Below are 27,278 nucleotides of genomic sequence, written 5' to 3'. Positions count from 1 at the left end.
TTTTTACTGGTCAGTCTTGGTTCCACTGCTATTCAACATCTTTATCAGTGATTTGGATGATGGAATAGAGGGCATGCTTATCAAAGGTTCAGATGGCACTAAATTAGGAGGAGTAACTAATGCCCTTTCTGTGGTGCAGAAAGTTGCCACTTCAAATCGTCCAAGCCATTGTATCCTCCATCACCTTGTGCAGATGTGAGAGCTGGAGTATGAAGAAAGCCAACAGAAAGAAAATCAACTCATTTGAGATATGGTTCTGAAGAAGAATGCTGAGGATACTGTGGATGGCCACAAAGACAAATAAATGGGTTCTAGAACAGATCTAATTTGAACTCTCTGGAATCAAACATGATGAAACTGAGGCTGCCATACTTTGGCCATATGAGAAGGCATGAATCATTAGAAAAGACTATAATGCTAGGAAAGTTAGAGAGGAGCAGAAAGAAAGGGAGACTGCATGCCAGATAAGTTGACTCAAAAGACTATAATGCTAGGAAAGTTAGAGAGGAGCAGAAAGAAAGGGAGACTGCATGCCACATAAGTTGACTCAATGAGAGGCCAGAGGCCTGGGCCTGTAGGATCTAAGCAGAGCGGTTGAGGATAGGGAGGTTTGGAGATGTCTCATCCACAGGGTCGTCATGAGTCGAGGCCAATATTAGGGCAGTTAACAACAACAAAGTATAGTCCTACCACAATGTTGTATTTATTTATTTCTCTATTTATTTTTACCCAAATGCTCTTAAGTCGTCCACACTGATCACTCTTGTGGATTTCTGTATTAGTGAATTTGTCTTTGACATGTAATATTGCTCTTTCTCCTTTGCTCCACATCTATTCTTTTTGAATATTCCCTTCAATTGTAATATTCCAATCATGGGAGCCATCCATTATACCTAGAAGTCAAATTTACCTTCCTGCACTAGGACTTCAAGCCCATCTTGTTTCTTTCCCAAACTCTGTCTGTTGGTGTACATACAGTTGAAGCTTTGTTTGTTCTAACTTATTAATTTACTATCCGTTTGTCTGACAGTCTGGTGCTTAACCCTTGACAGATGGACTATTTTTCAATCAAAGCACTTTGAATCTATTATCTTGTCACATCTTGGTCCGTGTATGTAAGAATCCAACCACAGCATATACCTTTAATTTTCCCACTTTAAACTTAATCTCTCCCCAGTACAGCTAGTACGAGTGCTTTAGCTCTCTGGTTACATTTAGTAGCAAAATCAGGCATAGCTCTTCTTGTGATCTCCAGATTCACTTTCAGCTAATTGTAAAATTCTGTTTTTCCCCCAGAACACTTTAAGGTGATCTCTCCAATAAGAGTTGACAGGCTGTCGTTTGGATGTAGTTAGCATGTTACTTAAGTGGTGGGAAAGAGCTCACAGTAAATAATGTATCTGATAAATGTGGCTTCATTTTCTCACAGATGTACAATACGATGTGACAAAAGAGCTAAGCACAGCAAAGGAGGACATGGATGACACAGTAGAGATGTGTGCTAATGAAGCTGTTATCGGTCCTCATCGACTGCAGTGTCACATATTTACATTATAAAAGAAGAAGAAGCAGAAGAAGAAGGGAAGGAGGGAAGGAAATCCAGCCACATCACTGAAGTTTATAATGACTTCATAATACTTTCAGCAAGAATCAGGCCATTTTCATATTATGAACCCATTCAATTCTTCCAGTGAAATTCTAATATAAAGTAAAGGAGATCAACATCTGGCCTTTCATATGCTATTGGACTACAAATCCACTACGCAGCCATTGGTGATGGATGACAGACAATGCAGTCCAAGAATATTTTAGAAATGAGATAGAACATTTCAGTCCCTATATAATCACACATATTGGTTTGGAGTACCGTATTATTTGTTGGAGGAATTGCACGTCTACATTGGCCACATAGAGTGGGGGTGCCGAAAAGCTCTCAGACCAACCGACATCCCAAAATCTCTGCATAATTCTTCTTCTCCACTGACAAGATGCTGGTCTTAATGTCAACATGGGTGTTGAATCTGCAGTTCAAGATCTCATGCATTTTTGTGTGTTAATTAATTATAATCAAGTTTGTCTCACCTATAGTAGAAGAAATTAGGTTTCTACGAAGATAAAAATGCAATTAACTTGCATAATGAGGTCAGTGTGTTTCTATTAAGGTTTGAGAACTTCAAAAATGCTTTGTAAAATCTGCCTTCATCATTTGAAGGTTTACGTAGTCATAAAAAAGAGTAAAATAATTGGAATTTATAGAAACAGAATGCTTATTCATTACAGAGTCTACACAACAACTTTCATGATCCCACTGAGCTTGTTCCTTTCTTGTTGCAGATGAATTATGCTGTATCATAATTTATTTTGGAGTAATGCAAACCAACTTTCACTATTTTTTGTTCTCAAATGACAGAAAAGCCTTGTAACAAAATGCGGTCATGGGGAATGCTTCTCTTCAGGATTCCAACCAGTTAGTAAGACATACCCTTTATCTAGAATGATCAATTCCATTTCCTCACTGCTGGCTTTCCATTCCACAATGAAGTCCAAACAGTGCTCTGCAGCGTTCAAAACTAAGAATTTTGGAGGTTGTTTGGTGGCTGCCATCACACTTAGAGAATGCACCCCCCCCAAAAAAAAAAAAAAATCTAGTTTGCATCTATTGGTATACTTCTAAAGACTCTGAAACTACTGTCCAATGTGGAATTAGTTTGATTGGTTACACAATGATCCATGCCTGGATAAAGAGTTATTTATTAACATATAAAATAGGGTGGGGAATGACCCGCCACAGGATACCTAGCTATCATGTAAGTCGCATTCTTCCAAGAGGCCAGAAATACCTTTCATAAAATATGAAATACAATAGCAGAGGAATTTGTAGCCCAGACAATAGAGATGCTACTATGCAAAGGTGTTAGAATCAGAGAATCGTAGAGATGAATAGACTGCAAGGGCCATCCAGTCCAACTCCCTGCTGAGTAAAGATACAAATCCAAGCATTCCTAACAGATTTTTAAAAACCTCTAAAGGGGGAGAGTCCAAAACACTCAAAGGCAGCATATTCCACTATTGAACATTTCTTATCATTAAGTTCTTCCTAATGTTTAGTTGGAACCTCATTTCCTGTAGCTTGAATCCATTCGTCTGCATCCTAGTCTCTGGAATAGCAGAAAATATGCTCAGTATAGCATCCCTTCAAATATTTAAACACTGCTGAACCTTCTCTTCTCCGGCTAAACATACAGAATACCTCCTTCTACAACATTCGTGGAAAGTATAAATTCTGGTCTTTACAGGGATTAGAAAAGTTTATGTCACTTGTAGAATCTTGATTTATAAGTAGTATTATGCTTGCTCAGTCGTAAAGCCATTTCTCAAGGACTGTATGATTGACAAGAGGTAAGACTTATGCACATAGCATGACTTTGTTTAGAAGAAGAAATGAATCTAGTGCATACTCATACAGAGCATCAGTGTATCGCTTAAAGATCAACTTCAAACTCATTTTAACCAATGATACATTAGCTATAAATGTATAATATTACCAGCTATTAAAAACCAAGTTGGTAGTTATAAGTACAGAGGTATAATATAAAGCCCAGTAATGCAAATTAGGCATTAGAAACAATGTTTTCCTCTCATAGTTTAATAAAACAAACAGGAATGTAAAAAAGAGTCCTTTTTATTTCAAAGTCTGCTTCATATACTGAAGCACATATTAAAGCAACAGTACAATGCTCATAAAATATAAGTGTGATGTAACATTTCTTACATGTCAGAATACTGATATTTGTATGTATACTAAAAATAAGAATTTTAAAATTGTACAAATAGATACATTTAAAAATGACATAGAAATAGGGCGCCTCCCACTTTAACAAGACAGAGTTTTATATCTGGCACGTATTAGATTAAGATGAAAGTATAAGCAAAAAGATTTACAAGAGTCAGCAGAAACGAGTCGGATGCTCAAGAGACATTATAATTGTACATTGTCCTGTACATACATCATATGTGTTTAAGCTGGCTGAATATTATATATTTCAAGTTTAAAAATGCACTACATAGGGAGTGTCCATAGTTTAAGGCGAAATTACAGCTCAGAACTGTTATTTTTTTCTAATTTGTGGAAGCTTCTTTGACATAAAAGACTTAGTTTTTCATAATACATAAAAAGATTGCCTTCAATTCTAGGATGACTTTAAGAATTTCCCTTTACTTAAATATGTTGTATTACACAAGTGGTGTTCCCCCTTCCCTTTCTAGTGGAAGTTAGGTACCACCTCCAGCCTTTGCCTTTGCGGTGAAAAGGTACTTCACAGTATTGACCACTTTTTATTCATGTCCCTTTACAATTAAAGAACAACCTCCCATCCCCATCAAACTTAGATACTTTATATGAGCCTTTCACTGTTTTATTTTGTATTAAAAAAAATACCTGCTTACATTTTTTCCTCTGATTTTGTTTTTCCCAGAACATTAGAAACAGTTCTTAAGGCCAAATTTGTAACGTTATTGTTAAGAATCGTCTTCAAAAGTGTCTTTGGAGCCATATAAGTCTGCTAGTTTCTTAAAACGAGGTCCCCAGTTTTGTAGATAGTCATAGTCCAAATCAGAATCCGTTGTTGCTGACTCTAAAGAGCTAAGTGAACCAGCCACTGAGCCTCTTCCTTCATAACCGTAGATCTGGATAGAGTCATATGGAGGCGCTGTTGGGTCATTGTCTGCTTCTTGTATTCTTGTGTTGATAAAGTCATCAACATCAACACTGTTTGGAGCGGGTCGAAGCTCTGGCCTTGGCATGTATTGGTACTCCGGCTTTATGTCTTTGCGAGGTATAAAACCATTGATGCCATCAGGGTTTTGCAAAGTAGCAATGTCAAAAGCCTCTGTGTCTTCTTCCCCGCCACCTTCGTCGTCGTAAGTAATAATATTCTCTCGGACATCTTCTTCTTCAAAAACAATTAGGGGTTCTTTCTTTTGACGTTTTAGTGTCACAAATAACACTACAATCACTGAGGAGAGAAATTAGATGATGATGATTATTTTTTTAAAACGAGTTGCATAACAAAATATATAACATCCTAGGGCATTCTACTAACAGAAATAGCATCTGTTTATGAGACTGTGTTTTTCTTATGGAAGGATTTATTTCAGTGTTAGAAAGACACTTTCTGTTTATATGACCATTATTCAAATAATAATAATAACAACAACAACAACAACAACATTTATTTATATCCTGCCCCTCTGTGGGATGCAATTTCAGGAATGAAAGATCCCACTGTCAATGAAGCAAAAACTGAATCCAATCCATTTTAAACAGTGGCATTCAAAATTACCTCCAAAATTAGTGCAAAGTTAGAACATATAGGGCAAAATTAGTGCAAATATATAGAACATATAGGGCAAAGTTCTAACCTAACAAATTTTCTACAGGCAAATATAACAAGTTTTAACCCCTCCGAAGGATTTTGCTAATTTCAAGTTAATCATCCATCTGCTGTTTGTGAGGTGCTTCCGTTGATTTAAGCATGAATTGCAACTACATTTTGTTAGATGGAGCATTTTATTCAGGAGGAGGAGGATGCTCATGAAGAAGAGTATAAAAATGTTGGGATTTCCTTACCTAACAATATCACAATGCAAGCAAGGATAGCAATTAAAGCCCCAGTGCTAAGTCCAGCATTCAGGGTGTAGGCTTCTGGGTTGCAAGAGATCAAAATGCCATTTCCATCACAGCCACAAACTCGAATGGTAAACATGTTGGTGCTGCTCTGTGGAGGGCGCCCACCATCACTGATCACAATAGGCAGACGGTACAACTCTTGCATCTGATGATTGAAGCTTGTCCGTTTTGCATAAATACTTGCAGTGTTATCTGTTTTAAACAATATAATGATTATTTGTTCATAATCCGCTGTTATGACGTTGCAAGCAAAAGTTATTACCTACCTACTGTCTTTCCTAAGAGTGGGCCAAATGAATCACATTCACATATATCAAGATGTTAAAAAAAGCACTCAGATTTGTTGTAGGACAATGCCCAAATTGATCCAATTTAAATTGGAGTGAATATTACCTCTAGACAATCAGAGTTCACACTATACCTTTAATACATTGTGTGAAGTAGCATCCCATTCTGCTTGACTTCAACTGAAGCGTACTCTGTTACTGAATCTATTATTGAATTTCACTTCTTGAATATCATGCGCACATTATCAATATGTGCACTTAACTATGCTCACATTTGTTCCATATCATAATTGTGCAATCATGAGTAAATACAACCTCCCAAGAAAGCAAAAACATTGAGATATAAGATGTAATTCTCAATCATATGACACTGTGCCTTAGGTTCAATGTATCTAAAGCACCAGCTCTTCCACAAACATCCTCCTGTACCATAAGAACTAACAGAGACACTTTTCTTTGCAGTTGTCAAAATAAATATTCCCTGACGTTTGCATTTTCAGTTTATTGCCTTTGGCAGACATAATAGTATTCAAGCATGGGGGGAAATGGCATATATTTAGACATGATGTCACTGGGTGCAATTCCAATGAAGTTAGCCATGGAACTAAATTTGGCTCAACATAGAAGCTAATTTCTAACGCTATCATTTCCTCAGATATTTACTGTTTTAAAGATGTGGACGTACGCCAAACACTACTGGAACATTTGAATAATGTTATTGTTCTAGAATAGTATTTAAATACTATTTTTCTTGTGTAGAAAGATTCTGCTAATAGGGTGATTCTAACAAGCCATTTTAAGGCAGGGCTTGATCAAACTCAGTTAACCTAAACAAGCTTAAGATAACAGTTTAAATAATTGCTGTAAGCACATTTACCACAGGGGGAAAGTATACCTATATTTACTTACTTCTGAACAAATATATTTAAAATTAGAGTTGCCAGATTAAGCCTATTGGAAGTCCTAAGATTTCTAGATGAAAACATGAGACCTAGGAATGATGCCACTGAGATGTCACAGGGGCCAGGCCTTAGTGCAGTGATTCCGAAACTCTGCAGTGCAGTGCTTCCCAAATGTTTCCCTATACAGCTTGGGCCCAAGGTTGTTTGAAAGGCCATATCTCCCTTCATGATTCCACTAGTGTGTTAAGATCATCTGGAGAGGCCCTTCTCTCTGTTCCACCACCTTCTCAAGCTTGTTTGGTGGGAACAAGAGAGAGAGAGCCTTCTCAGTGTCTGCTCCCAGGCTCCTGAATTCCCTCCTTAAAGAGGCCAGGATGGCCCCATCCCTGCTCTCCTTTTGGCAGCAGGTAAAAACAATTTTGTGCTGTCAGGCTCTTTAAACTGATAAGGGCTGGGCTTTCAAAGGGTTGGGTTTTCATAGTTTAGAGGCAGCTGCTGAGAAGGCCCTGTCTCATGTTCCCATCACCTTTACCTGTGAAGTTGGTGGGACTGGAAGAAATGTCTTTCCAGTGGATTTCAGGGGATGGGCAGGCAAGTGGTGATGAGAGCCTATTAAATATACAATGGTCCCTTGTCTTATGCGGGGGATCCGTTCCGGACCCTTCCACATAAGGCAAGTTGCGCCTATGCTTGAGCTCCATTAAAAATAATGGAGCCTGTGCACATGGTGTGCCAGGTCACATGCACCATACAAGAAATGGCATGGGGCTTTCAGCATAAGCTGAAAGCCGCATAAAAGACACCCACGTATGACGCGTGCTCACTGTTTTTGATCACCGAGACCCATGCAAGTTGGAGCTATTCTTTGTTGCAATTTCTCCAGTGCTCTTGGTTATGGGCTAAGACTAAGGGAAAACAAGTATAAAATATTTTGCATGTCTATAACCCCTTTCAAATCATTTGCTTCTCATCTTGCTGCAATACTTTTATGCTCTCAAAGCTATCCCAGAATTAGAACTGGAGCCAAATATGTAGAACAAGTGCATGGTAAGAAGTCATGTTGTCTCAGCATGACACAATGTAAGTAAACTCTCCAAAGGAAAGAGGTGCAGTGTTTTATCACAGCGTGAAATCACTCATTATTCTCTTTGTAGAAAATGCGCTGAAAAAGCTGGCCACACCTCTGACTGTTATCAGGATGTAAACTGTCACTATTCATTAATTAATTATTTTAATTAATTTCAGGGGACTGCTAGAAACACTCTTAAATTATCAAGAACAGTATTCCAACAACAACAACAACGATTCCTTCAAAGAGTTGTGATGGCAGCCTAAACTTTGCAGTTTTAAAATAAATGGCTTCTGTAGTTAATAGAGACTTTTTTTTCTTTTAAACTAGCAAACTCTTTAAGATATTGTTTAAAGATTGCTCTGATTTGCAAATGGAAAAGAGAAAGAGGGAGAGAAACTTTTAACTACTTTGACTTGCAAATTACAAGACTGTCGGAGGGAAAAGGTTACTTGCTGGAAGCCCTTAGAATTCCTACTCTTCAATTTGACTCCTTAGCCTAACCTTTTATAAACACACATAACACTACAGTATTCAATTAACAATACTATGGGCTTTTCACACTCATGTAAAATACATGAATATGTTTAAAAGGGATGTGTGTCAAGCAATGGTGGAGTCAGTAAAAGAACGGAAATTGGAGATTCTTGCCTTAGTTGAGATAAATCCAAATTATTTCAGTGTTTGAGGAAGGGCAGAAAGATGAGATTATATATGCTAGCAAGGTGGCATCCACATCTGCTAAGCTATTAACTGATGTAGATATACACCTTATATAAAAACAGGGTCTTCAAGTGATCTTATTAGGTTATAAAGTATTTCTGAGTTTCCCCCGCAGTTTGTGTTTCTCTGAAATAATAGGCTGAGGTTGCATCTGCACTGCAGAAACAATCTGGTTTGACACCACTTTAACTGCCATGGCTCAATCCTATGGAATTCTGGGAATAGTAATTTGTTGAGGGATCAGAGCTCTCTGGCACTGAAAGCTAAATATCTCACAAAGCTACAATTCCCAGAATTCCATAGCAGTGGGACATGGCAGTTAAATGGGTGTCAAACCAGATTCTTTCTGCAGTGAACATACTGCCTTAAATAAAATAGTCTAAAGGCCAGAGTCTTTGGATCCACAGGGGAGGGCTCCCAGTCCCTGAAACTCTCTTCGACGTACTTTGAAAGATTTTATTCAGTTTATAAGCTATCATTTCAATGCGACGATATTTTGAAATGAGTTTACATTTTATTGTTAGGTCTTAGCTGATTCTTTTTGTGAGCTGCTTTGAGCCTCACTCCAGGAGAAAGATGACACATAAATGAAATAAATAAATAATAAAATAGTAGCAGCCCATAGTAAAATATTTATTTGAATTTCTTAAGAAAAGTCTAGGAAGACTGGCAGGTGGGGGTCCCATCTCAGGGACAGAGCGAATCCAATCTGATTTTTCAGTCCACACTTGAGCTCTCCATGGTGGTAAAAATCCTATCCTGCAAACAGATTCAGCACCTCAGATATCTCTTTTAAGTCAGAAATAAAACAAGAATGAATTCATTATGCCCCTTACATGGAAGGTCCTGGCCTCATCCTCCCCAAAGGAATGTCTATGGTATCAGATTGAAATGTGGGTGGGACAGAACTTAATGTATCTCCACATTTTGATCTTCTCGCCTTCTCACTTTCCCCAGCCTGAAATGCACCCAAAATACAGGATTGCCTTCTTTTCATCCTAGTTATTAGAAAATGCTGGGCTAGGTGTTCCTGAAACCCTGAAAATGCCACAGATGAGATTTAATGAAGAAAAATGCTGTGTACTCATTGCTTAGTTGTATTAAACATTTTCAACTAGAGCTTGCAATCCCAATCCATTACCCACAGATTTATTTTGCATTCACTTATCAGGATGAATGTTGGTGACAACACACTATAGGAATGGCTCTGAGCATCTGTTGCATTCCTTTGCATATTTTCAAGCTCTCTGCCCAAGACAAACAACACCACTTCTGGTGAACAAAAATATTGCTCTATGGTATGAGAAGAGTAGTTTGCTTCTGTTCATTATATTACATCTCAGTACAAACCTCGGTTATCTCGGAGAGTGAAATTAGGCCTGTGAATCGTTTCTGGTGGCAAACTGAAGATTAATCTTGGACCATTGGCTGTATCGTCCTTATCCTTTGCACTAATTGTAAATAATGGCTGTAAAAGAAAGGCATTTGTAAGCATGCTGTGAGTTTAAAAACTGTTTCGTTTCTTTTTCTTTTAATAAACTGATTTATAAGTTAAAGCTATATAGAAACCTGTAGGTTAGAGATGGCCAAAATATGGCCTTGGAGTTGTATTCAGCTTCCCAATGCACCCCAGACACCCCTTTTCTGATCCCCTGGGGTCTCCAGGAGCAGCCATTCACCTTTTAAAGAGGTTTCAGGCTGAACATTTAAAAATAATGGCATCTTGTTCAGTAGTTATGAGACTTTAAGCCAGACTTATGATCTCATAACTTCTGTGGATTCATATTTAGAGTTGTGAATGATCAAATGTGACCTTCTCTTAAGCCTATGATTGCAGCCTGGCAGCATTCTCACCAAAGCATTTCCAAGACTCTGTAGATTGGGTTCTGAGAAGTGCACTCTTTCATTTTCAGGGCATATTGAGACAAGCAGTCCACAAAACACACACACACCACAAAAACTTATAATAATAATAATAATAATAATAATAATAATAATAATAATAATAATATGTTTTATTTATAGACCGCTATTCCGCGATGATCATAGCGGTGTACAGTAAAATCGTAATACAATACAAAATACAGTTAAAGGAGGGAGAAGTCTCGTCCTTCAGGCAGTCCCTGATGTTGCTGGGTCTGCCTGATGGCTCCCTCTGAGGCCAAGATGACAGTTGAGGAGGGAGGGGCCTCTTCCTTCAGGCAGTCCCTGATGTTGCTGGGTCTGCCTGATGGCTCCCTCTGAGGCCGAGATGACAGTTGAGGAGGGAAGGGCCTCTTCCTTCAGGCAGTCCCTGATGTTGCTGGGTCTGCCTGATGGCTCCCTCTGAGGCCGAGATGACAGTTGAGGAGGGAGGGGCCTCTTCCTTCAGGCAGTCCAAGATGTTGCTGGTCTGCCTGATGGCTCCCTCTGAGGCCGAGATGAAAACTACCTTTGAAGCCTGGCAACAACATGACCAAAGTGTTTGCAAAGCACTGCAGATTGGGGTGCTTGTCAAACAGGACAACAGGCAGATGGAGAAATCCTTTGGGGCCTTGCCACAAATACTTGTCCCAGGGCACTCCACAACTGGGAATGCGCTTTAGAGGGCATTTTCCAGTGTCCTAATCTGCAGTGCCTCAGAAACAATTGGAGTGCTGTTGGGCTGCAAAAGTAGGTTTGGGGGAGCACTGTCAATCATACTGTTGGGCAGGCATTATCAAATGAGGGAACTGCAAATCATAATTTTGATAGGGCAGGATCTTTGTAAGATTTTTCACTTTTGGGGGGGGGGCAAAACAAAGTCCTGATAGACATTTTAAAACATGAGCAAAAACTCTTAAAAATTCATCCAGCAGAAGAAGAAATTCTTGAAATCCTTTCAAAAAGCAAGCTTTTACATTCCCGCCTGTGAAAATAAAAGAAGTGAAGTTTCAGATGCCTAATCTATATTGAATGGCATTTTCATTTACACCACACTTATGAATACTGAACAACGTCTTAATTTATCTCTGCCAGTCCTTAATGAAAATTATTTAATGAAAACGTGCGCCAGATGTTACCTCACTGGTCTGTGGTTTTTCACAAATAACTGTTTCATTGGTAGTTGCAAATTCTGGAGCATTGTCATTTACATCAAGGACCTTGATGGCCACTGGAACTTTGGCTTCCTGATGCCGATTATCTGTAACAATGATTGAGACGGGAGAAGGGTGGAAGCACAACATAAAAAGAGCAACGTTAATTCTGTCAAGGTAAGACACTTACACTATTCCTGTCTCTGAACAGGGTTCCTGCACTTTGTGCTACCTGGAGGGTAATAAATCTAATACTATGCAAGACTTTCCCAACCTCTTATTAATGAAATCAAGTCAGGTTCCAAAAGCCCACATATTAATATTTTATTTTACAAACTCAAGTGAAATTGAGTCCTGGCTGGATGACAAGGCTAAGATGCTTTTATTGTTAGTTCAGTCAAATGGACAGATTTATTTTCAGCATGCACTCTGATAGGTAGCATATTCCAGATACCTCATCACTAACTGTAAATTGATCTGGCCACAGGATGAAGAAATACAATGGCTAACCAGGATGAACATCATTGTAACTTTTGTACTCATGGGCAAGAATGAATAATTTAACCATTTTCCACTCAGATGTGAGAAAGTCCTTCGTAACTTCACAGTTCTCAAGGACTATTCCTTCTAGGGAAAGTCCAATTTCCCCAAAAAAGAACACATCATGTTTTCTGCACAAGAAACCTGATTCTGAAAAGAGAATAACATTTCTGTTCAGAAAAAATATATATGTGTACTTCTCATATAGAACGAGTCCTGTACTTTGGAAATTATTGCCCATCCATGATGTTCCTTGTTAGAGTTTGCCAGCATTTGGGAAATGACTTTCTCATCTGGCTTTCAAATATTTATCATTAGACTTTCCAACCCTAATAGCTACTGGACCATGTACCCAACTATTTCACCTACTGCAAGATAGATTCATATTAAGTCTCAAACTGTAGAAATCATAATAAACTCATGAGAATAATCTCTTATGTAGCAAGAAACATGAAATTAGTTTCATAGTCTTATTAGAATCATTGAATCATATAGTTGGAGGAGACCACAAGGGCCATCCAGTCCAACCCCATTCTGCCATGCAGGAAATCTCAATCAAAGCACCCCCAACAGATGGCCATCCAGCCTTTGCTTAAAGACCCCAAAGATTAGAAAGGATTTAGAAAGTAGTGAAATCCCATCATGCTACACAAATCTCTTTTTAAAGAATCATGATTCCTGCACTGGAGATGCGTACTGACTGTCACAATAACAGGCTTTGATCCATAGAAAACTATAAATCACATGCAATAGTGTCAGGCACAGTTTCATCATGGCAGGGCCTGCTACTGGCCCTAAAGCCCCCTCCCTGAAACATTTGGTGGTGAGCAGAGCCAGATGGCTGCCATTTAAATTAACTGAAATGCTCCAGAGCAATATTGCACAGGGATCATGATGCTGCCATTAGGAAGTGTGATGCAGTTGCTTCCGGCAAAGGTTAATTCAATGCAACAGTGGCCTGTTACAGACTGCCAAAATAAAGCTGCTTCGGGTCTCTTTGGAGGTATGCTATTTAAATGATGCATGCATCCTAAGAATCCGGAAGCTGCACCAAAGCTGCACTCCAGTGCTTAGGAATGGAGTGTGGCTTTGGCGCAACCTCCGGACTCTTAGGACCCATGCATCATCTAAATAGCATACCTCCAAAGAGACCCGAAGCAGCTTTATTTTGGCAGTCTGTAACAGGCCAGTGACTTTTTTTTACTACTCCATTCTCTTGCCAGACAAAATGTGTGTGTTACACAATTCATCCCAAACCTAATATGCTATAAGCTAAACAAGGTTAGCATGGGCTGCATTCCTTTTGAGAAAACTAGTAAAATTTCACAGGTACGAAGATAATGCAACGATTAGAGAATTAATCTCAGAAGACTCAAGTTCAAATCATTGCATAACAACAGCGCTTTCTGAGTAATCTCATTGCATCAGCCTAATCTATCTGACAAGATTGTTGCAGATATAAAATGTACACTATCCTGAATGCCTTGGAGAAAAAATAGATAAAAATTAAATATGATAACCATAGTAGCTGGGGTTCCCAGAAAGCACTAAAGCAGGTTGTTAGTCAAAATGTGCTGTGAAGGCTATTTGCCTTTGGGAGACCTACAGTGAGCAAAGTTTGTAAGGCCTGGAAATCATTTTGAATTTGGAGGTTCCTGGGGAAAATATCGGAAGAATTTAAATAGGAAATGATAAGATTTTTCCACCATCATCATCATCCAGGTATCTACACACTTCTCTATCAAGAGAATAATTTTGCTTTGGGCAATAGCTGAATACCAAACTGAAGAGAGCCAATTTAAGACTATATTGACCTTCTCCAAAGTGAAATGAGTCTTTGTTAAAGTGGTCAAAAGCAAAATGGGACCATTCTGAAGTTTCAGATTTAGTTTGGAATACCACAGGGTACTGAGGCAATGTTACTCATGAGCATAGAAGGAGAAGAGAGGCTAGGTGACACTCCCAGAATCATGATGAGAGAGAAATACACTAAAGAAGAATCTTTGATGTGGAGATTTCCCCACATCATCAGATTTGGGGCTGCAAGGCATGAGAGACAGCATGGAACACTGGCATTATTGGAAGGTTTGCCCAGTCCAGCAATTTTCAGGAGTCCAGATTCCATTCCCACCTTTTGTCAGTTGCCTCTGTGGGGAACAATCTGTACTCACAATGTCAGTTTACTGTTAAATAGGTCCAAATCAAAAGCTTTGGAACACATAAAGAAATCCTCAGCTCGAATGTGAAGCAAACTAGGTCTTGCCCAAAGCACACTAAACCAAGGAGCTTCCTATCTGAGACTCATTTCAATATCAACAAAAATCCATCAGTGATACCTTTATTGGCCAACCAAAATGCACAATATACTCGTTGCATTTCAATGCAACTTTGCTATACAAAATGTGTTTCCATGCGTTGTAAAACTCTTACAGTAACAGAGTGCAACAATATAGTGAACCTGAACTCATTGGAACTGTGCATAGTGAATCCCTGTATGACTAATGCACATAGGAAGCCCTTTGGTGTTATAACACCAGTGTTTTAGTCAAAAAGGTAACTATAGTATTTTAAAATACTGTAAAATATTTATGGTATTTTAAAATATGCTTTACTTTTAGAAAAACATAAAGAATAACAAAGTATAATATTTCTTGGGATACTTACGGACTTCAGATGCAAACACTGAAATATTGTGCCAGGCCAATTCTTCCCGATCCAGGTTTTTTGTGGTGGTAATTGAACCATCTTCTGGACTGATACTGAAGTATCTGTCAAGGTCAGTGTGACGATCAATTGAATATCTAAAAGGGAATGCAAATGAAGTAATTAGAAGAAAATTATTCAGTGGCCCCAGTTCACTTAATGTCTTCCAAATGGTATAACATATATTACTTTTAAAATAGCTTAGTAGCAGCATGTCATGAGGAGGAAAATATTAATCAGAGTGAATAAATCATTTCTAGATGGCAATATAGTTCCAAGTCTTCCTAATGTCTACATATGGATATATGAGGGGGGAATTCATAGCTGGGCAGAACTATGTATGACTATGGCTGCAATACTGTTAGTAATATATGAACATGTACGTTTCCCTTATGAAAAGCTATGGCAGATAGTATTTCCCTCCTCCCTCCGCAAGATCGAACTCACAACCTTGTGGCATTTAACCACTGCATCACTTGGCATCTCCAGAAAGTGCGGTCAATATTCAGTTAAGCCATCATCCCCACTCTTAAGCCATGATTCTCACTTTATAAGCATACCTTATTGGGCTGTTTTTTGCATCGGGGTCTTTGGCGTGTACCCTCCCAACTGAAGCACCAGGACCTGCATTCTCCTCCACTTCAAGAATATAAGATGGGGCAAAAAATATTGGGGGCTCATCAGCATCCTCCACAGTAATTTTCACTGTAACAGTGTCCTTGAATGGTCCATTGCTGATGAATTTGGGGTCAATGTGTATATTAGCTGCCTCTACCTTCAGACTATAGGACCTTTTAGTTTCATAATCGAGATGCTGAAAGAAACAAGAACACAGTTTATTAGAATTATTACAGATACTTTTCTTGAAGATACTTACATTTAGGTTATGTTTTTTGTGACTATCTTCCATGCAAAAAGTATTATGTTTTCATGATTATGGATAGTCACATATTAAGCATTCAAGCTGAAATGATTTCTTCAGTTCATAATATATAAAATTTCATAATTTGAAAATTTAACCTTAGATCATAGGTGCTAGAAACTTTTAACACTCCAGATTTATTGGTCCAAAATGCCCACCAGCCCCACTCAACATGGGTAATAGTAAGGGATAGTGATATTTGTAACCCAAATAGAATATCTTGCTTAAAGCAACAGATAGATAAGAATGTTTGACGTATATCCTCTGTGTATCTCCAGAACAAAATATAACAGTCCTTTACTAACATTAAGAGTACAACCAATGCTTTAGCAAGGCACCGACTTTACTGGTATCACAAGACCAACAAAACGACTGTCAACATTTAACTATATGAAGTGCCTTCGTATAGGCCATTCACAATGGTCATAAGTGGCATGAGAACTTTTGGGTTTGCATGCCACACTTAGGGGCTCGACAGACCGCCCTGAAAGGGCAGGCTGGAGCTGCCTAGTTTTCCTCCTGAGGGATGTCACAGCAGCCAAACTGCATGGCCTCCATCCGCAACAAGTGCCATGAGTAAGCCATTGGGACACCGTCACGCGTCAATGATGCAAGCGTGGCACCATGACTTGTGGACACTACCGCTCATGCATCATCGTGGTGGTTCCCATGTGGACAGGAGACCGCCATGATGGTGCCACTGCCCCACCCTAGGGCTCCGGACCATGCAATTGCTCCGCAATCCTGACCCCTAAAATTGGCCCCAGACTGCCGCTTTCTGGCAGTCTGTACCAGGCCTTAGTATCCACCCCCAGAATGCATTTTGCTCCTCTACATTCCATTGGGCAAACTCTGAGGGATTCCGCTTCTATTGAGACAAAACCCATAGGAAGGATCCCATATTGAGTTGTATCCAAATTTGCACATACAGAGCCAGATAGGAATGCTGTTGTCATTTCCCATAGCTGTTGTACTAATGGGAAGAAATGATGTTTCCTGCTTTGTCTCTCAGTCTAGCCCTTGACTAGCTGGTTAGTCATGACTTCAGTAAGCTCAGCCAGGGAGTAGATCCTCCAAGGAAATGTGAAGGAGGGGTTCTCTTTCCAGGCACATTGCTACACTGAAACATTACTTGTAAAAGTGCCTTAGGAGGTTCTCAGACATTTGCAATCCAGGTAAAATATATACAGAGAACAATCAGTTTGCACTGTTGCTTAAAACTTTGGTACTAATGAAGGGTATCTTACTGCTTTTATCTGGTACTTTGCATTAAATGTTTGGTATAATTTCAACAGTGACATCAGCTGTATAATGAAAGACAACTTCTTTTTTACTTGCAAAGCAGAAACCCAATAAGTAGCTTAGTGAGGATGAATTGCTTGACAAGAGCATAATGCAATTCTGCCTAGGTTTGCTTTCTCTCCCTGTTTTCCCCATTTCTTTTTCTCAGCACAGAATGCATTTGGAAGTAATATTGACAGCCAAAATTAAGTTTTCATCAGAAATGCAGGCACAAAAAGAAATCCCTTGTAATTTTCACATTATCAAAAATATTCACACAGTATGTACTGCCAACCTGAAAATGAAAGCTTGATTATAACCAAAGCAATCCCATCATTTATTTCCAAGTTAATATGCAATATACTTTGAAGAGTGAACAGTGTTGATTTCTCAAGTGGAAGATCAGTAAAAGAATAATGTACTTTCTTCACTTTAAGAAGATGTTAAGAAGCTTCTATGCATCAACGATTTCTTTTCATAATCTCTTTTCTTCCATTCTGGCTCTAGGCATTACCAGATAACAGTAAAATGGGATGGTGGAAGTTAATCATAGCTTCATAAACAAATTATCCAAAACTGCATTTGCTGTGATTTTCTTACAATGAGTGATAATCTATGGCTATTATATTTTCTGTGAGGCATGGAAAGAAAATGAAGTATATTATCCATTAACTGGTATGAAAGGATCGCATTACTTACCTTCTTAAGCTTCACAACCCCTTCCTGAGTCTCATAATCTGTTGTAATTTCAAACATCTCTATGCCGTCTCCATCAATAATATTGTAAGCTACTAAGCCATTTTCTCCAATATCTGGATCTTTGGCCTTTACTCTTCCAGCTTCCTCTCCTGGGACGGATGCTTCTGATATTGACATCTGGTAAACACCTAAGCAAAAAGCACAGAACTGTAAATATGCCGTTATTAGTTTCTTTTTAGAAACTACATACCAGTTCCTACCCAAAGGAGTTCACGAGTTAAAATGCTGACACTTCATTGAACATAGCGTTACTGACCAAACCTGACCCAAGAGATTTGTTTGCAAGAGACTAAGGCTAAGAAAGATCTTATCTTTTGTGAAGTCGAAGGCTTTCACGGCCGGCATCTATAGTTTTTTATGGGTTTTTCAGGCTATGTGGCCATGTTCTAGAAAAGTTTACTCCTGATGCTGGCAAAACATCAAGAATAAACTTTTCTAGAACATGGCCACATAGCCCGAAAAACCCACAAGAAACTATCTTATCTTTTGTACAGAAACACATCAGACTTATGGATGTTGAATGTTCAACCAGAGGGATGATGAAGCAGTTCCTACACCTGAGAACAGTGGCACAGCTTAGTGGGCACACAGCAGTCCCTGAAGCACAAAGAAAACTGTCTTTGGTGGTTCAATACGTTTTGCAAGTTGGCCTCCTTCTTGTTTCAATCCTAACTGCAGTTCAGAGGAGCAATTTAAGCATACCCTTCAACATTTCACAGATGAAAACTGGAATCAGTATGTCCAAATAATACAATGTGCCGAAGATGGCAAAGATTACAAATAAGGAAGACACACAAGGTAGGAGAGGGTGCCACAGTTTGCCTTTGCCTTAGCCTGTTGAGAAGGGCAAGACTCCACACCTTCCTCTCTTCTTCCCCTTGATGGGTTAATTGAATGTAGCCTATTTTTGCACTTTTGAATTCATAATGTTGGTTCTATATTACAGTCCGTCCTCGCCTTACGCGGGGGATCCGTTCCAGATCCCTCCGCGTAAGGCAAATTCCGCCTATGCTCGAGCCCCATTGTTTCCAATGGGGCTCGTGCGCAGCGGCGCAGCGGCACACAGGGCGCAACGTGCGTGCGCGCCCATTCAATTGAATGGGACGTGCCGCCCCTTCTGCCCCGCATGCGCCCGCGGCTTTGAGCGCGTATGCTCAAAGCCGCGCAAAAAAAGACAGCGTATGCGGAGGCGCCACTGTACTACATTGGCTTCCAAATAGATTTTAGTTCCCTTGCTTTTGTGCTCCATTTAAAAAATACTAGGTGATCATGGCTATTGCTGTGGCTGCTGCTCCTCTCTCTTCTGACTTGGACTAAAAATTTTAGGAGCACAGTGGGCATAAATGTTGAAATGTCTTTACTCTTTCTATCATAAGGTATTTTATTTTAGATAATCAGATACGAACTGATCTAATATGAACTGATCTCATCTGGCTTGGTTGTATATTGGTTTTCACACTTGGCAAATTCTCAAATGTATCCAAGTATACCCATATACTTACATTATTTTAAAAGAGAAAATGCATTTAGAAATGTATATTTTGAAAGAAATATACAACTATAAGTTAAGTGCAAATTTTCAGATTTTTTAAAAAATCATAAATTGACATGGAAATAGGATGGAAACAACATTTGAGGGAGTAACCCAGGCCATAAATTGTTCAGTTTGTCCATTTCTTCTGCACAAAAGCCTACAAACTCCATGACTGCTACAACACAAATATTTAGCAGAGCTTAGAAAAGTTACTTTTAGGACCAAGGATTTTATAATTCCCTCACAGGCATGGTCAGTGCTTGTGCTGCTTGTGGGATACTGGGAATCATAGTCCAAAAAGTAACCTTTTCAAATAGTGGCATTTTTTTCTATGTACACCTAGAATAAGCATAAACCCTCAACACCTATGGAAATCAAAATTTACATAAAATAGATAAATCCATTGAAAAGCTATTTACAAACTGTTTTCTGTAATAGTTGTGTCTGCTGAGACAGAAAAGAAATCTAAACAGAGATTGCATTTAAGAACAAAGTCCTTGTCAGTTCCATAGTGTGCACAAATTCATAAAAATGGGATCTGGAAAATTTATTTGGTTTCCTTTCATATAATGCATAAATTTCTGTGCGGAAGTGCATATTTATTGTTCCCATCCAGCATAGTCTTAACTGTCTCCGTTAATAGGTTTTCCAGCACTTCCCACAAAAGCAGTCTAGACTGCATCCAACTGATCTCAGCAGGGGAATGTTTTTAAAAAATCATCATCTAGTGTTTTTAAAATGAGACACAAAAGCCTAAAACCTCCCCCTGTGTTTTAATCTTGCCTTTTTAACATGGTTCACTGGGTGTCACTAGAAAATGGCTTAACCCTTTCTTGGCTTAACCCTTTTTAATATGGCTATTTTAAAATATATATATATTAGTGTTGTGGCAGTTTGTGTGATCCATTATGTGCTGTGATAATGAATTCAGTTTGATATAGATATGTCTGCCTCAGAGCATGGGAGCGTAAGCCTCCAACCTATTGCTGGATAACAACTTCCATCACCCCTGATCACTGACTTTGCATCTGGGACACATGTATATTGGAGTTCAACATTTAGAGGCTCCGGCTTCCTCACTTCAGTTGACATGTTTAAGTCATGAAACACAGGACCCCAAATAATACGGATAAGTTCAGTCTGAAATGTAATACCATTTACAAATTATGTATTTAAGGTATGACCCCCCTAACACAGAGAAGACTGATAGTTCATCCACGCCCCTATATTCCAAAAGGTTTCTAGTTCATTAAGGTGACAATCCTTATATTCACATATGTGACTAGACTCTATTACAATAATGGGACTTACATTTGAACAGACATCTATAGGGTAGCACTGCAGCCCTTTTAGAAATTATTCGTAGGATCATAGAGTTGGAACAGGCCACAAGGGCTATCCAGTCTAACCTCCTGCCATGCATTCTTGTACAAAACTCTATGTAATGTAGGTGTGCATGTGTGTGCGTGTAATTTTATATTGATTTGCTTTCATATTTTGTATTGAGTCAGTTCTTATCCCATCCTTTAACAGCAACCACAATTTCAGTGAATGGTCACAACATGTCATTCTATCCTACTTAACTCGGTTATGGCCTCTTGTCTTCACTCCAAGTCAAATAAGCCAAAATACATACCAGGCATTTCCTTGTGTGTTATTACACTACAGTTAATCACTCATAAATTTGATGAGTCAACGTATACTATGTGCCACCAAAAGAGTAACAGTGGATATTTTGATAAGCCTCCCATAGACATCTAGGTGGTTGCTGTGGGAAACAGGATGTGGGACTGGATGAACCTTAGGTCTGTTCCAGCAGGGTTCCTCTTACATACACTTAACTTACTCTGTGGGAACTTTGGCGGGTTGTCGTTGACATCAGTAAGTGTGATCGTGACTTTAGTTGTCCCTGAGAGTCCTCCCATGTGTCCTCCCATGTCTTTTGCTTGTATGACAACATGATATTCTTCCTTTGCTTCTCTGTCCATGTTGGGAAGGGCAGTTCTGATAATACCTTCACATACAAGATGAAAAAATTCAGAAGTTATTTTTTTAAAAAAGCATTCATTCAACATGAAGAATCCAGTACACATCTCCAATGTTTCACAGATGAAAACCAAAACATATCTGTTCAAGCAACATCAGAGTGTGGACAACAGGGCAAAATTATTAATGAGGAAGAACTCATGCAATAGAAGAGGCTGCACAAGAGTTTGCTTTTGCCTGAACCTACTGATTTAATTGATTACAAACTACTTTTGCAGTTCGAATTCACTTTGTAGGAACTGACGTCAGCTGAAGACAAAATGGATAAGTGGGAGGATAAGAGAGAAACTGGGGCATATTTAAATCATCTGAAAAAGTAGGATGCCAGAGGATGAATCAGTGCTGCTACCACCATGGAGAGCATGAATTTGGCATCAAAGACATTCATTTACATGCTCTCCATGGTTCCTCATGCTCAGCGATAAGGAAAGTGCAGCTCACAGTGATGGGTTTTTAGAGTACCAAAATCTCTTCTCTCAAATTGTTCCAGTAGTAGGAGCTTATCACATGCACATTTAACCCAACTACACCAAGGATGCAAGATGCAGGTGGGAATTATTGCATGTAATTCACCACTGATTCCACCAGCCGAGTACAACCAGGTGTGCTTCGGCAGCTGCTTTTCCAAGTCAGAAAGCTCGCAACTTTGAAAAGTGGCCTCTTACAGAGGGGAAAAGATTTTTATCCATGAAACTCACATGTAAGAAGATTTAAACTCTAAGCATATATGGGTAACATAATATTACTAACATTATCCTATGGTATGGACAGGGAACCTCTGTGGCCGTCAGATGTTGAATACCATCAGACACATTCCAGCATAGCCAGAGTTTATGGGAGTTGTAGCCCAACATCTGAAGGGTCACAAGTCTCCTTATCCTGTCTTTGGGACTGGAAAGTCTTTGATGTGTGCAATTCAAGGAAATATTTAAAAGTACCTGTTTGTGCTTCCACAGAGAAGTACGGTTGACCTTCAAGGATGCTGTAAACTAATTTGGCACTGTTTCCATAGGTAGGATCATCAGCATCTGAGGCTGTTACCTGAATAACAGAAGTACCTAAAATATGGAGTGAAATACACATGTAAAATAATAAACCAACAACCTTTTTTTAATACAAAGTGGGGAAGGGTATTATTTTCTAATTCTGTACCGGAAAATTCAAGTCCCATTACTCAATGAGAGACTGTATAACTATGTCCTCAAACAGATGACCCAAAAGGGTTGCTGTTGGGCTGATCTGGGGGCAAGGCAGCATGAACATGATGCACATTCCTGGATCACTCTAAGGCTGCATCAGAGACACCAAAAGTGGCCACGAAAGGAGCCGTTTCTTACCGCTCCTTTCTTATTGCTCCTTTTAACAGCCTGTTTGGGACTGTGGCAGTGGGTCCCCTTGGGACCACAATCCTGCAGTGGTCCTGGGGCAATTGGGGCAGTATTGGCTGCTCCTTTAGCCCCTTCTGCTTCAGCCCATGTTACCAGTGTGTCATAATTGTAGGGAACTGGCTGACCAAATGATTCCTTTAATCAATTATATCCCACAAAATATCTTTTCTTTCCCCTTGGGTTTGCTAACTATTATTTTATTAATATTTGGGAACTCGTTATACTTCTTCTGCCAACAACCTCATTTCTCAGTATTTGGAAATTATATGCACAATAATTTTCAATATCATTGGAAAAGTACTCTGACTGAATTTCTACAAGGAAAAATGTTCAGGATCAACTTCTCAATTGATGAATTCCCACATAACTGGGCAGCTCTGCTTATGCAGTTCCTTGCACCACTAATCTGTAAAGCCCTGTGAGGTGCTGCTGCTTACAGGTGGTGAAGAAAAGAAATGAAGAGTTTATTCAGATCACAAGGACTCAGCTAAGTGGGAGGAAGAAAAGCATCCATTTTCCTTCCCCTGGGAGCCCAGAGCAACTGTACTTCATGATCCGAGTTCCCTAACCCTTCCCACTAATAAGAAACAGCAGGAGTGAACTGTCCTATAGTTTTACAGCTTCTAAGGGAGAGGTTTGGGGAGGGAGCACAAGAGCAACTGACTAGTCTCCTGCTCACCATCCAAAAGGACCATAAATGTATGTAAGCTGTCCTTATGCAGGTGCTTATCATTAAAGGGATGCTGGCCATACCGTCCTATTCTATTGCATCCAAGAGGTATTACACTGAGGGATACAGTTGTGATGTGTGTGAGAGGAGATATCTTCACAGATACTGGGGTGAGACCAATTCAAGGGCAGAGCTGACTTTTTCTACAATATTTCTATGCCCCATTGGTTTTCCAAGAACAAGTCTAGAGCTGCTCACAATTATTCCAAATAATGGTTATGCTTGAATAAATCTAATTCATTTTGCTTGGAGAAAGGTAAGTAATGTACTTGTACTGAGTTTAAAAAATCTCTAAAAAGGATGTGACCTTCACTATGAGACATGCCAATATATTTACTTAAACATTACATTAAAACAAATAAACAAACAATAAGCCAAGTTGTTTGAGCAGTGGAACCACATGAAAGATAAAAATCAAGGTAAAACTAGTAGCAGGATATAATCAAACTGAAAATAAACTGAGAACCATTGTATTGAACCTTTAATAAAATACCTGGTGAAAAGAAAAAGTATTCACTCAGAGTCAAAAAGAACATAATAAACGTATTAGGGGAGTATCTCCAAAGAGATTTTCTCATGATGGGGAGCAACCACTGACAAGATCCTATCTCTTGTGGCCACCTGACTCACCTCATTTTTCAGGAGTACCTGGATATGGGTTTCAGATGATGACCTCTGGATCTAGGAGATAAATATGGGAGGAGATACCTTCAGCTCCGCAAACTGGACTTATCTATCTTTTTAATGCACTTTTATTTGGGCAGGATGTCTTTTCACTTGAAAGCCCTTGCGTGAAGTGCTACAGACAAGACACTACTTGACCTCCTGATCTGTTATTTGTTATTAGTAGCCTAAATATCCATATCACACTACGCTGTTATAGAGCTATTATTCCTCTTTAACTGCTGTGGTGGCCTCCTATGAAATTCTGGGGTTTGTAGTTTAGTGAGTCTAAGAGCTTTCTGGCTGGGAATTCTTAATTGTTCTTGTTGCTAATTGCTCTTGAGTTGGCCTCAACTCATGGCCACCCTGTGGATGAAACAACCTCAAGACCTTGTCCTCCACTTCTCTGCTTAGGTCCTGCAGATTCAGGCCCATGACCTCCCTGGTTGAGTCTAACCATGTAACATGCAGTCTTCCTCTCTTTCTACCTCCATCTATCTTTCCTAGCATTATTGTCTTTTCTAATGAATCATGCCTTCTCATGGTGTGGCCAAAGTATGATAGCCTCGGTTTCGTCATCTTAGCTTCAAGGAGCATACAGGATCAATCTATTCTAGAACCAATTTGTTTGTCTTTTTGGCCATCCATGTCCCTCCTTAAACCCAGGATTTCACTGGAAGCAGCCGCAGCAGTTAAATTGGAATACTAGTGCTTTAATAGTGTGGTGTGATACTGTCCTAAACTGTAATGGATCATCAGTTTAATCATGACTCTTCAGGTGCTTCAACCTGTAATCATGAGGCTCATAATACATTCTTGTATTACATACCTACGTTGGACCTCTCTGGTACATTGGCATGGTAATTTTCGTGTAGGAATTCAGGAGGGTTGTCATTGATATCTTGAACTTTGACAATGAATTCTGAAGGAGGCTCCAGCGGTCGGTTGGTATTCCTGTCCACAGCTTGTGCTGTTAACGTATATTGAGCTCTTTCTTCCCGGTCCAGTGTCTTTGTTGCATGGATGTTCCCTGATTTATCATCAATAACAAAAATGATTCCTGCTCCTTCACCTGAGAGAATGTATTTGATGTTTCCATCGCCAGAATCAATATCCGAATGAAGCTGCAAAAGGTAAGATATGCATAAACTTGTGTTTGAAAGTCCTATGAATACTGGCTGCAATAATAAGTACATAGATTGATGCAAACAATCCATATGTCTAAAAAATGCTCACACAGACATTATAAATTATAAAATATACATTTGATTATGTAAAATATACAGCTGGATGATAGGTATAAACATAAACATTTTTGTCAACATCACAATTTGAATTTTCTGAGTCTTTCGCATCACCTGCGCCCATATCTAATACAAACAAATACATAAATAATATGCAAGCTAGCCCATATTTTAAAACTTTCAGGGGCAGGCTTTCTTTCAGTCCTACCACCATTTGTAGATTTATTGTCTCCTTCTCTCCTCTCTTTCAGCCAACCCTTTCTATTTAGGTAAAGACCTTTCCATTTAGCTATAACTTTGTGTGGCAAAAGGTGTTTTGAATATTCTGTTTTAAACTGTTTTAACTATATCCTTTTAAACACAATTGTTTGTTTTTCAACTTTTGTTAAAAAAAAATAAGATTTTATCAGGGGATTCATTTTCAATTTTTGTAAGCTTTTTTGTGCTGGGAGGAAGGTGGAGTATAAATAAAACAAAACAAAAGGCACAGGAATTTCTGTGGCCGCATCTGAAATGGATAAAACTAGAATGTAATTTCCAGCAACCCAAAGAGGGAATGCACAAAGCACACTAAGGATTAATTCAAAATGCATTTAGATTTTTATTTTTTCCCCCTTATCAAGCAGAAGGTAAAACTGATTAGTAGTTGTTGAGATTTAGAGGAAAAAGCAAAATATCTTTTATGAAAGGGTTCATATTCATCCGATTAGTATTATACAATTTAACTCTGCCACCTCCCAAAAGGAGATCTATGAATGGTGGAGCTGCAACAAAGACCCACATATTGGCTTCTATCTAATTTCCAATTTCTTTGCTACTTAATGCTCATTGTGATATTTTAATGGCTGGCTCTGAAGCAATTAAATGTATTAAATGAAATCAGAGCTGTACTTCCTTAAATTCCACAATGCTGAAGGTAGTGACTCCAAGAGCTGCAATCAATATGGTGATATAGATTTGGGACTTTCTTGCATTTTATCCACCTTAGGCTCGTAAAATGGTGAGAAATGATTCCTCAATAGGTCTTCCCTAATTTCCCTGAGGTAAACAGGGTAGTGCTTTAAAACATTTCAGGATACTTTATAGTATTCCTAGGAAAATGCATTGCATTCCGGGTAAAGTAAACTTAAGGTTTTTGATAACGTGAGGGACTTCAGGTGCTGTTTCTATTATTCCAATGTAGGGATGGGTGAAAATGTCTATATTCTACATGACTGGAATAGCTATACTTATCTGATATTTGCCAATGCACACAGGTGAGAATCTTTCTCAGTTTCTGGTTAAGAACTGATTGAAATTTGAAAAGCTTTTAAAAAAATCAAATGTAGGAGAAACTGACAGGTCCATCTCTATTCTATTAACATTGAAATGTTTGATTTTTTAAAAAAAGATTGTTTCATAGATCCATCGACTCTTAGAGCTAGATGAGATCACAAATGTCCAGGAATACATAACTAAAGCACCATCACAAGATATCCATCCAACCTTTATTTAAAGATCTCCAAAGATGGAAAAGTCCATCAACCTCTGAGGCAGTCTATTCCATTGCTGAACAGCTCTTAAAATAAAATAAAAAAAGGGGGGGGGAGTATTTCTAAGGTCCTCCATGGGATTATACATAAATAAATAGTTTAAATAATTTTGAAATATTTTTTGTGACTAGTTTTTTTTTCCATATCTTTCTAACCCATTTTATTTATTCACTTTATTCTACCACACCTTTTTATTTCAAGAGACTTTTA

At 38.8% G+C, this 27,278-nt stretch overlaps 1 protein-coding gene across 2 annotated transcripts in view; it reads right to left on the bottom strand.

Moving 5' to 3' along the window:
• Positions 1-3,666: 3,666 nt before the first annotated feature.
• The window catches only part of CDH11 (cadherin 11), a 94,824-nt gene continuing 71,212 nt past the window's right edge, over positions 3,667-27,278 (bottom strand). For both annotated transcript variants that reach the window (XM_089476900.1, XM_089476901.1), the window contains 10 exons: positions 25,122-25,416; positions 22,450-22,569; positions 21,312-21,479; positions 17,872-18,059; positions 15,530-15,783; positions 14,931-15,067; positions 11,712-11,833; positions 10,021-10,138; positions 5,630-5,881; positions 3,667-5,015 (listed from right to left, as the gene is read on the bottom strand). In XM_089476900.1, coding sequence (XP_089333026.1) covers positions 4,519-5,015; positions 5,630-5,881; positions 10,021-10,138; positions 11,712-11,833; positions 14,931-15,067; positions 15,530-15,783; positions 17,872-18,059; positions 21,312-21,479; positions 22,450-22,569; positions 25,122-25,416 — 2,151 coding nt within the window. In that variant the 3' untranslated portion in view covers positions 3,667-4,518. The remainder of the gene's footprint in view (positions 5,016-5,629; positions 5,882-10,020; positions 10,139-11,711; positions 11,834-14,930; positions 15,068-15,529; positions 15,784-17,871; positions 18,060-21,311; positions 21,480-22,449; positions 22,570-25,121; positions 25,417-27,278) is intronic.

Source organism: Sceloporus occidentalis, unplaced genomic scaffold, assembly GCF_023333645.1.
Source record: "Sceloporus occidentalis isolate IW3139 unplaced genomic scaffold, rSceOcc1.0.p SCAF_10, whole genome shotgun sequence".
Taxonomy (NCBI): Eukaryota; Metazoa; Chordata; class Lepidosauria; order Squamata; family Phrynosomatidae; genus Sceloporus; species Sceloporus occidentalis.
This window is presented reverse-complemented; position numbering and strand designations above follow the sequence as displayed.